We start from the raw sequence: 12,385 nt of genomic DNA, 5'->3' as shown, positions 1-12,385 counted from the left end.
GAAACCTGTTGAAGTGGAATGGACACTATGGGAAACGGTGACTTGATCAGCATAGCCCTGACTGTTAATGAACAACTTAATACATTATCCCTCTTAGTATTTTTTTTGTCTGTTCTACTTAATATGACTGGTTTAATTCTGTAATTAATACACAGTTATTCTTAAGTGTTGAAATTTAACTGAAATGTGATCCCTGTTAAACATAAGAGTAGGAATAAGAGAGGGAAGAGATATATAATTTGGGACATGCTCAAGCTGACTTGCCCCAAATGGTAGAGTTAGAAACATACCAGGGGACTCCGATTTAATCCCATCAAGGTGGCATGTACCAATGCCATCTCACTAGTCCAAGTGATCAATTTCAGTTCACAATTGATCATAATGAAAGGACTAAGAGTCAAAGGGAGCACATAAGCAAGTCTAGTACCAGCTAACACTAACCGATAGAATAAATAAAGGGGAGAGTGATCCAACATGGGAAGTGAGATACTCAGCAGACTCATAGAATGGCAGATGTCCTGAATGGCACTCTGGCCTCAGAGTCAGCCCTAAAGGCATTCAGATCTGGCTGAAAAGCCCATGAGAGTATTTCAGGCATGGAAAGCCAAGACACTCTGGCAAAAGATCTCTGTGAGTGAGATCTCAGTGGAAAGAACAGGTCTTCAAAGAAGGAGGTACCTTTCTCTGAAGGGAGGAGAGAACCTCCACTTTGACTATGACCTTGTCTAAACAAGATAAGAGTCGGAGAACTCAGAGGGCTTCCATAGCCTTGGAAACTCATGACTGGAGCATAGGGAGATTACTGATGCCATAGACAGGAGTGTCAATTGGTAAAGTCAACAACAGGAGTCACTGTGCACTTACTCCTCATGTAGGATCTCTGTCCTTAATGTGCTGTGCATTGAGATTTAATGCTATAACAAGTACTCAAATAATATATTTCACTTTGTGTTTCTATGGGGGTGCAAACTGTTGAAATCTTTACTTAATGCATACTAAACTGATCCTCTGTAAAAAAAAAAAAAAAAAAAAAAAAAAAAGAAAATATAAGAAAAGAAACTATCAACTCCCAACTTGACTCTCACTGGGATTAAACATGACAATAGGTCTGATCTGATTTCATCATCATTAAAAAAAAATCATCTATTATTTTTCACTTTATGTTTCTGTGTGGGAGCAAACTGTTGAAATCCTTACTTAATGTATACTAAGCTGATCTTCTGTATATTAAGATAATCGAAAATGAATCTTGATGTGAATGGAAGGGGAGAGGGAGTGGGAAAGGGGAGGGTTGTGGGTGGGAGGGACGGTATGGGGGGGAAGCCATAGTAATCCATAAGTCGTACTTTGGAAATTTATATTCATTAAATAAAAGTTAAAAAAAAATAAAAAAAAATAAAATAAAAATAAAAAAAACAAACTTCAGTTAAAAAAAATAAATAAATAAAATAAAATAAAATAAAATAGCTGAAGAACTAGAGACAGTCATTGCATCAAATATGCCCATAGTTTGGGGAAGATGTTTAAGGTTAATATAAATTCAATGTCAAAATTCACTGTAATTGGAGCTAAGATGAATAAATCATTAGCATATTAGGAAATATCCCATAGACATTTAAGAGTTTATTCCTATGATGTCAAAAGATAAGTGTACTAATTCCTGTACTGGATACACTTGTCATTTATAAAAGTGAGAACTGGAAGCACTTATGGTTCATGGCTTTAGAAGACGGCTGGGTCTACTGAATGGAAACCATGATGATGTCTACATTTAAACACTAGACACAAATAATGTATACTACACATCAGAAGTGCTAAGTATGCCACTCATAAAAAAAGGTCATTGAAATAGTAATGTGTAGTTTCTTAAATAGAAGCAAATCAAATTTCATAACAAACACAAATGAGCTATTAAAAACAATATAGCAACTTCTCTTTATTCTCTCCCTTGATCAGACCAATTTGTTTACTTCATATAGGGTGCTGATTAATAGCAATCATCATATAATTAGCCAAAAATGAAGGTCAGATTGAAGTTAGGTATACAAATTGATCACATTCTGTCCCTTAAATGCTTGTGACACATACCTGGACTATGCTGGCAGTTAACAAAAATATAATGCATAAAAATATAAGTTGTTTCATATACAGCATTGCCTGGCAGACCAAATGAAAGTCGTTGGAATTATTGGCAGCTAAAATGTATTCTGGATCAATTATGATTCTCTGTATACCACAAAGGGCACTTTAAAAAGTTTATTTATTTTTCTCTATTTGAAAGGCAAGAGAAAGATAGATTGATTTTCTGTCCATAGATTCACATCTCCAGTTCCCCCAACAGCCAGGGCTGGGCCAAACTCAAGCAAAGAGCCAGGATACTTCATCTGGGTCTCCCACATGGGTGCCAAGGACACAAGCACTTGAGCTGCCTGTAGTGGTGGCTTAATTAGTTGTGCCATAACGAAGTGCACTTGTATTGTAATTCTTTATCACTATTTTTATATCTTCAGTTCAGATAGGTTAAATACTGTAATGCAAATTAGGATTTGCTGCTAAGAAAGAGTTAGAGGATTAAAGCACTGTGTTATTTATGTGTAATGTAGTAAATCATTTGTGAAACTTACAACAAAAAGTTATACCATGCTAGTAGTTTTTTTGTTGTATCATGCAAATGATGGATTTATAGAATATACTAGAAAAATTCCTGAACTTGGAGTAGGAGGATATTCATTCACTTATTTATTCACTTGTTCATTCATTCAATAAACATTGGTCACCAACTTAGATGTTCAAGGCACCAGAGATGTAGTAGTGAACCAAACATATAAAACTATTTGCACTCAAACAGTTCATTCGCTAGTAGAGACAGATAACACATAATAAATACGGGATGAGCATCCTTAATTTGAAAATTCAAAATCAGAAATGTTCTGGAATATGAAACTTTTTTGAACACCAACAGTACTCTTAGGAAGTTTCCGATTTTGGAGTTTTTCAGATTTCAGTTTTTTGAATTAGAGATATGAACCTGATAAGATCTATGTAAATATTCCAAAATCTGAAAAACTGCACAATTTGAAATACTTCTGGTCCCAAGTATTTCAGATACGGGTTATTCAACCTGCAAGTGAAATGTTTTCAGAAGATGGTAATAAATGTCAGGGGAAAAATAAGGCTAGATAGTAGGCTAGAAAGTGAGAAGTAGCTGCATGAGATTCCAATTTTAAATAGGTAATCAAGAAAGATCTCACTAGGAAGGTAATATTTGCAGTAAGACTTGAAAAAGGCCAGTGATCAAGCCATACAATCATTTGGAGGAAGAGTACTTTAGATGGGAAAAGTCTGAAGCTCTGAGGCAGGAAGTTTTTTGGATCCTTGGGAGATGGCAAGGATTATCCAAGTGCAGTAAGCATAGGGATTGCAATAGGATATACAGCCAGGCAGCACAGGATCTTACAGGTTGAATTTGGTTTCAACATGGACAATTCATGAAGCTATTAGGCCATTTGAGTGAAGAACAAACATAATCTCAATTATATTTAACAGGATCACATTGGCTGCTGGATGAAAAAGAGATTCCAAAGGTCAGAGGGGCAGGGATAGAGGCAGAAAGGCTAGCCAAGTCACTGAATTCATCTAGAAAAGAGATGACTGGTTCCCTGAATTATGCAAGAGGTGGTGAGAAGTAGTTGGTTCAGAGTATATTTTGAAGAGAGACAAGGAATTAGCTACAGCTCAAACATGAGTGTGAGAGGAGAAAAGGGTAACTCCATGGTATTTGGAGCTGGCGTTGATGTAGGGAAGACTGTTAGTAGTGGAAAACAATTTTAGAGATGGACTTAGATATTATAAACCCAGTTTAAATGTAATAAATTCAAAATGACAACTAAATATCCATGTAGAGACACTGTATAGTTGGTTTGATTTGAAGGTGTGGAATTCAAAGAGAAGACTTATTTGGAGACTTAAATTGGAGAAGCCAGCATATAGACAGTGTTAAACCCATAAGACTTGATAAGACCATCAAAAAAGTAGGTGCAGAGTTAGAAGAGGACTAAACTTGGTGGGATAGGGAACTCTAATGTTTAGAGATATGGGAGAGACCAAAAGAACCCAGCAAAGGAGACTGATACAATAGGTAGTAGCCAGAGAGCTAGGAGATATAGAAGAATACTATGCCTTGGAAGTCCAGTGAAGAAAGCATTTTAAGGAGGAGGGATTAAACATTGCTGTTAGATTAAATAAACATGGATTAAAAATTGCTCATTGGTTTAATAATGAGGTCAATGTTATCATTTGGGGGAAATGTTATCAGTTGAGTGAAATTGGAGTATGGATAAAAGCCTCAATGGGAAATACAGGAAACTGTTTATTTATTCACTTTTAGAATATTAGCAGTAAATTATGTTTATTTTATTTTTTAATTTATTTTTTGAAGAATACAAATTTCACAAGTACAACTTTACGAATACAGTTTTTCTTTCCACCATATCCACTATCCCACCCACACTTTCACCCCTCCTCCTCCTCCCTCTCCCCTTACCAGTCCCATTCTCCATTAAGATTCATTTCAATTAACTTCATGCACAGAAGACGAACTCTATACTAAGTAAAGATTTCAACAATTTGCACACACACACACACACACAAAACTGAGAACTAGTTTTACGTTTAACTCTCATAATACAACTCACTGAGGACAGAGGTCCTGCATGGGGAGTTAGTGCACAGTGACTCCTGTTGTTAATTTAACAATTAACACTCTTCTGTACGACATCAGTGACCACCTGAGGCTCTTGAGGTGAGCTGCCTAGGCTATGGAAGCCTTTTGAGTCCACAAACTCCGTCATTATTTAGACAAGGCCATAAACAAAGTAGAAGTTCTCTCCTCCCATTAGAGAAAAACACATCCTTCTTTGATGGCCACTTCTTTCCACTGGGGTTGCACCCGCTGAGGTAGTCATGTAGGACATTTTTTGCTGTAGGGTCTTGGCTTTCCATGCCTAACATGCTCTCATGAGCTTTTCAGCCAGACCAGGAAGCCTTAAGGGCTGATTCTGAGGTCAGAGTGTTACTTAAAGCAATTGTCATTCTATGAGTCTGCTGTGCAGACTGCTTCCCATTTTGGAACATTCTCTCCTTTTTAATTCTATCTATTATTATTACCAGACACTTGATCCTATTTATATGATCACTTTCACATTTAGTCCTACCTATATGCTCATTTTAACACTTAATCTGATCACTTTAACAACTAAGATGACATTTTTACCACCAAGCTTAATGAGATTTGGAGTCCCATGACAGAAGTAAATCTTTAAGAATGTAGGCAGAACTATACAGCCTTACAGTTTCAAATTTCCTCCTCCCTCTCTTATTCCCACTCTTATTTTTTACTGAGATCTATTTTCAGCTGACTTTATAAACATATGATTAACATAAAGAGTTCAACAAATAATGCTAAGGAAAAAAACCAAAAAAACAAAAATTATTTTTGGAGGGGGGGTTTGAGTGCACTTCCATCCTTTAGTCCATTCCCAAAATGCCCACAATAGCCCCTCAGATCCGAAAATGCAAGCTACTTCTCCCATATGGGTGGCAGGGACGCAATTACTTGAGCCATCCCTATTGCCTCCCAGGGTCTATAGTAGCAGGAAGTTAGAGTTGGGAGCAGAGCTAGACTTTGATATTAAATACAGGCATCTCAGCTGATAGGCCAAATGCCTGCCTGCCCCATGAGGAAAAGATTTAAACATGTGAATATAGGCTATTCTTTAGAGGACTATCTGGTTGAGAAGAGGCACAGATATATGGAGCAAAGGCTGGAGGGGAATGTGAACTCAAGTAGAGAAAATTTATGATAAAAAATAACAACTTATTTGTATATTATTGGAGATGACTTAGCAGAGGAGGAAAAATGATAATAAGAGGAAAAACAGTAAATTTATGGAGTGACTGAGCATGTAGAGAGTATGAGGTCTAATGCACAAATGGATTCCTTAGTGTCAGCAGAATAGCAGTTTACCCACGGTAAGAGAAGAGGAGGTAGAGTGAATACATTAACATAGATGAAGATAGAAAGGCAAGTAGATGTCAGAGTGGAAGCTTTCTGAACGTTTTACTTTCTCAGTGTGGTAAAAAGTAAATTTAGAGGCTGGCTAGAGATTGGGAAGGAGATCTCAGAGGGCAAAGAGAGAGAAAATGGTGTGAACTTTCTTTTCCAGGGAAGCAGACTAGAGAATGGACAAAAGGTCTGCAGCATGGTGATGGTAGGACAGCACTAGGGACTCACTTGGAGCTGGGTACTGAATTTAAAAGACTTCTGTATATTTTTATCCAAGAACACATAGCCTCTGGGTTCAGGCATGGATAAATGAGAGGGAGCAAAGGCACTGAGTGTTTATATAAGTGAGTAATTTTAATGAGGGACTGTGTTAGGGAAGTCAGGTAAAGAGGGAGATGAAAACATGGGGGACTGAGGGCCACTTAGGAGATTAGTATGGTGGTTTGTAGGTACAGAGAGGTAGAAAGAGCAACGGCAATGGAATGCTAGAGGAATTGAGATGAACAGGAAGTGGAATGCTTGAAAATGAGATTATATAGAGTGGTAATTATCAGTACTGATAAGGTAGAGGATATGATCTTGAGGGAGGGGCAGAGGTAATCATAGAACTAAAATATCAACACACCAAGTATGATTCAGGCTCAACAAAAATAAGATTTCAAAAGTCTTTGGGGAATGATGAGGAAGCAAAGCAACAGGCAGATTTCCAACCAAATTCTAAGGAAGATCATTGGTTGTGGTTTTTGGCACAGGGAAGCAAAAAGCAAGCTAGGCAGAAGCCTGCTAAGTTTCTGAAGCACTTGAAATGTCGTCAATGCTAAGGTAACCTAAAAAAGCCTTTGACTGCTACATAATCATTGAGGCCCTGAACTTGCACAATAGGAAGTGGAGTTTCAAAGCTGGATGGCCCTCAAGAAGGGCCTCCATCAGCACTAGTGTGGCCTGGAGACTCATGGGCAGGAAATAACCTCTCAGGTGACTGAGTGAAAGGATACAGGATGCAATGGATATGAGAGTTCCTCTTGCAGAACACAATCCAGGTTGAATGAAGGACATTCTCCATTGCCATGACCATAATAATATGTATTTGCCACTTTTCTCATTCTGAATGGGAACTTGCAATCTAACTTCCCTATCCCTGTTCCTCGTTGTGTGTTTAGAATCAAAACTTGATGGAGAGAACTATGAAGCACTTAGGCATCCTGAACTTCATTAAAGACAGCAATACTTGGACCTCAGGGTTTTCCTTTGGAAAGATTAAGGGTATTACAGTCCAGACTAAGGATAGACTAAAGATACAACTGACTGTCTACTGAGGTTTGTGTTTCTTGAGCCATTTATTTTGTGGTGTTGAATAGGCTGTTCAGCTCATAACCACACTGCTTTTATCCTTCCTCCTTGCATCTAGGTTTGACCATAGAACACTAGTTTATGCCTATAGCATAAAGAAGAAAAGCAATGTGTGACACTTCTGATCCAAGGCTCTTAACAGAGGTGTGCTTTGTTGGTCTTCACTGTGGCCTACAGGCATCTGGGTGTAGATCAGAAGGAGGACATCCTGGACAGCAGAGTTTGACAGAGAGTCAAACTGACCGCAAACACATCTTGTACTTTTACATGGTCAAAAACCAAACATTATTGTGGTAAGTCTTTAAAAGCTATGGTTTATTAGTTATAGTAGATAGCTTTACTCTAATACACTACTGGGAAAATACCTCCACTTCTCTAAGCTGCAGTTATTTATTCATAATAAGTGATTGGACAAAATAATCACCAAGGACTAAAATGATTAATCCCTGCTCAATTTTAATTATATATGAATAAGCATGAGTTACTACTTCCGTCTTGGAATCTTCTACAAATTCATAATTAACCACACACCTAGAGAATGCAAGTGGAATTTCTGAATTGCGTCATCCAAGCTCGCTCAAAGTTACCTCCATTATCAGGGGGTATCTCTTGCCTTACCTGTGTGGTAGGGCACTGTAGGTTTATCATCACAGAGGGACTGGTACAGCTGAACAGGTTAAAGTAAAACAAAATGGTCTTGTTCCTTTTAAGAGAGAAAACAAGAAAGAATCCTTTTAGTGACCATTGAAATGTTGCATACATTTCATACCTCAAACACTTTTCATATATAACCTTTAAAAATTGGTTTCATTTTCTCTAGACAGCTGTAATGTATTTCCCAAATTCCCTGTAAGATGCCTAAAACTGAAAGCATCTTTTCATTACAGTAAAAAGTTGAAATAATCAAATTGCTCACTAGCAGGGAATTGGTTAAATACAGAATCATACATCCATAAAATGAAAGATGATGTTGCCATTGAAAATAATGATGGAGAACATGTTTAATGTAAGGAAAAATTCACAATACATTAATTTTAGGAAGCAAGTTCTTAAAGAATATTAAAGTATAACTTGATTTAAATTTTGTAAAATAGGCAAAATATGTAAGCAGAAACAAATTTTATTTAAATAATTGTTTAGTTATTTTTCTGCTTTTATAGATTTCTTAAAGTCAATATGTATTACTTTGATAATCTGAAAAAATATAAATATATTGAGTGATATTTTCTTTCTGTGGAAATTAGTCGGTGGTAGATTAATGGGAAAGATCAATATTCATTATCACTAGCTTTAAGTGAAATATATTCCACTGTTTGACAAGCTCTGGTTCTTTTGAGATTCAATTTCTGTATCAGTAAAATGAAGATAATACCTGCTCTACCAGTGATGTTCAGAGGATCTAAGATAATGTGTAGTGGATTCAAGACAAATGATTGTTCAACTTTAGTGTGTGTAAGCTTTTGTGGAAATGTTTGGTGTTTGTGGAAATTTTTGATTTCTGATATTTTTCAACCGTTAAGAGCCCAAATCACTGGATTTGGGGTCCAGGAATTAGCATCTTTCTCCATAGGCTCCCCAGTACATTCAGATACAGGTGGTCTACGAACCACATCTTGGGAAATACAACCCTAAATATCCAAGAAGACTAAATATCCCACCAGAAATAGAATAGAAGGAAAACTACAGACTCTCTCCTACTCCAAATTCCTTTGCAGAGTTGATGCTAAGCTGGAAGATGGGGAAAATGAGACTGAATTTTAAAATGGACTACACTGAATTTATCAGAAAATGTCCAGAGAGCTGTGTAATCTACCTTGGATGCCAAAGTAAGAAGAAGGGAGATTTGAAAGACCATTTTTTAAAAAAATTTTTTATAAAGTTTAATGGGGCCAATAAGGCATATAAATTGTGTTCTGGCAGACATTAAGACCTGCTTTCTCTTACCAAAGAAAATGGCATATGTTTTATCAAAATTTGACAATTGAGAGTAAAGGATACTGAGATTAAGCTTCAGAACACCAACTTAAACAAAACAACCAAAAAATTAGTAACTCAACCTGGAAAGAGGAACTAGAACGAAGGCATAAAGGGGAGATTAAATATGCATTCCTCAATCTCAAAATCCTGTAGGAGCAAGAGTTCTGGCTGCTTCTGAGCAAAGCGTCATTAAAAGCAATGATAGCTGAAAAATACACTCATTTCATGTTTGTATCTTGTAGAGTTCAAATGGCTCAGAAACTTGGTTATAAATTCATATACACTATCCACAAGGCTACTTTGAGATCCTTAAATGATGATTTGGCTCTTTCACTACCCAAGCAACTACATTGTACACACAGTCTTACCACACATGGGATTTAAATTTGGACCTAAGCAAATGAATAACTTATTATATGTCATAGGTCATTGGGATCCCTCAGGAGTAGTGAAAAGTGTGAGTGGCACATCAGTAAGTGTCACGAGTTCACAGTTTGTAACACTGATTTATAAACTGTAAAATGCTGCATATACTCAAGTTAGTCACCAGATTATGCTATCCTCAGGGTAAGGTTTATACCCTATTCATCTTTATAGCCCAATCTTGCCAAACTTCAGCCTAGTCCTTGGCCCAGTCTAGCCACTTATCAAATGGGGAATGAATGAGACAAATTCCAAAGTAAGTTTTTGCAGTCTTAGTGAGCATCTTCCTTAGTTTTTCATTAGAAATCTATAGTAACCCTACCATGGTCTCTCTCAGACACCCCTGCATTTCAGTGGGTCTGATTCCTTAGGTAGAGGTGACTGCACCTGAGCAGTTCTGTGTGAGTGATTGAAGAAGCAATTCACTATTTAACTTGAATTATATTTCCAAGAAGAAACAGCAGCAAACTACCAGCTCCAGATGGTATACTGAGCAAGAAAGTCCGTCTCTTCTATCCTAAGAGTCAATGAAATAAAATAAACACAAAAACCCAGAATAAACCTTACCACCAAAGCTAAAAATGTGGATGATGGGATTTTTCTCATAATTGAACAAAAAAGTTCAATTTTTGGAAGAGGGAATGAATATGGACATGTGTTGAATGATGAATGCACCACTCAAGGCAATAGAGAGGGCAGGACAGGATTTGCCTGTTAGAAATTATGAAACACACTGGGCTCAGAGTTGAGAGTGAGAAATGTGGCCCAAAGGAGGGGGATTAATTAAAGATTTCTAGGTATATGTCCAATTCACATCAGCACCTTTGTACTTCAATATTTAGAATTCCAGCATCCAGGAAAAAGAGAAAACCAGAGATCTCTTTTTTTTTTTTTTTTTTGGCAGGCAGAGTTAGACAGAGAGAGAGAGAGAAAGGTCTTCCTTTTCCATTGGTTCACCCCCCAAATGGCTGCTACGGCTGGCACGCTGCGCTGATCCAAAGCCAGGAGTCAGGTGCTTCCTTCTGGTCTCCCATATGGGTGCAGGGCCCAAGCACTTGGGCCGTCCTCCACTGCCCTCCCAGGCCACAGCAGAGAGCTGGACTGGAAGAGGAACAACCGGGACAGAATCTGGCGCCCCAACTGGGACTAGAACCCAGGGTGCTGGCATTGCAGGTGGAGGATTAGCCAAGTGAACTGTGGTGCTGGCCAAGAGATCTCTTTTGTTGTGTAAACATTCTGGGTAGAGCAAAAGCTTTTGTGGGATTTGGTACCCCAGCCTACAGTCCATACAGTGAAAGCCAGTGTCTGAAATCACCCCACACAGCACAGAGGCCTCCCAAGAAAACTGTCCCATACACAGCAGTAAAGCAACTCCACACAAACTCAGTCCTCCTTTCTTTGGGAGCAACTGGATGTTCTGGTAGCATCAGATGTAAAAGAGGAATCAGAATACAAAAGAGAAAGACTAAGGTAGGCAAACAGAAACTGATGTTGGAAGAAATTAAAATAATTCAGGGTATAGGAGGGACCTTTTAAAAACTTCCCATATACTCAGAGTAATTGAAGCATATTAACCAACAAGCAAAAGTGTGTTGTCAGTGCTGGCATTGTGGTATAGTAGGTTAAACTACTACCTGTAACACTGGCATCCCATATCAGAGTGCCAGGTTGGGTTCCTGCTGCTCTGCTTCCATTCCATCTCCTTGCTAATGCACCTGGGAAAGCAGTGGAAGATGGACAAAGTCCTTGGGCCCCTGCCATACATGCAGGAGATCCAGATGGAGTTCCATGCTCTTTGAACCAGCCCTAGCTGTGTAGGCATTTGGGGAGTGAACCAGTGGATGGAAGATCTCTCTGTCTCTCTTTCACTTTGCCTTTCTTTTTTTTAAAGATTTATTTATTTATTTATTTGAAAGTCAGAGTTACACAGAGAGAAGGAGAGGGAGAGAGAGGGAGAAAGAGAGAGTGAGAGCGAGGTCTTCCATCCACTGGTTCACTTCCCAATTGGTGGCAACAGCCGGAGCTACACCAATCTGAAGCCAGGAGCCAGGATCCAGGAGCCAGTAGCCAGGAGCTTCCTCTGGGTCTCCCACATGGGGGCAGGGGCCCAAGGACTTGGGCCATCTTCTACTGCTTTCCCAGGCAATAGCAGAGAGCTGGATCAGAAGTAGAGCAGCCAGGACTCGAACCAGCGTCCATATGGGATGCCAGCACTTCAGGCAGCAGCTTTACTTGCTATGCCACAGCACCGGCCCCTCATTTTGCCTTTCAAATAAATAAAAATAAATCTTTTTTAAAAATGTGATGTTACTATAAATAAACAGAAGACAAGAAAGGGCTCATAGAAATTAAAAATGTGATTGCTACAATAAAAAAATCTAAAAAAGCTGAAAGAAAATAGATAAAAATCTAGAATATAGAACAAAAAGTCAGAGATGGAAAATCCAAGAGAAAACAAGAGGTATTAAGACCGACCCAGGAGGTCTAAGCTATGAATAAGAGTTCCAAAAAGGAAACCAACAAAATGTAAGGGATGAAAAACAGCAAAGAGCTTATATAAGAAAAATTTCC

At 38.1% G+C, this 12,385-nt stretch overlaps 1 protein-coding gene across 1 annotated transcript in view; it reads right to left on the bottom strand.

Annotated features, from left to right (window-relative positions):
* Positions 1 to 12,385, bottom strand: part of SLC44A5 (solute carrier family 44 member 5) — a 437,182-nt gene that overhangs the window by 54,166 nt on the left and 370,631 nt on the right. The window contains exon 6 of the mRNA XM_051857582.3: positions 8,033 to 8,117. Within this exon, the coding sequence (XP_051713542.2) occupies positions 8,033 to 8,117 (85 nt within the window). The remainder of the gene's footprint in view (positions 1 to 8,032; positions 8,118 to 12,385) is intronic.

The sequence above is a fragment of the Oryctolagus cuniculus genome, chromosome 7 (assembly GCF_051225735.1).
Source record: "Oryctolagus cuniculus isolate XC-2025 breed Fujian yellow rabbit chromosome 7, ASM5122573v1, whole genome shotgun sequence".
NCBI lineage: Eukaryota > Metazoa > Chordata > Mammalia > Lagomorpha > Leporidae > Oryctolagus > Oryctolagus cuniculus.
The sequence above is the reverse complement of the archived record's forward strand: the minus strand, read 5'-3'. Positions and strand labels throughout refer to the sequence as shown.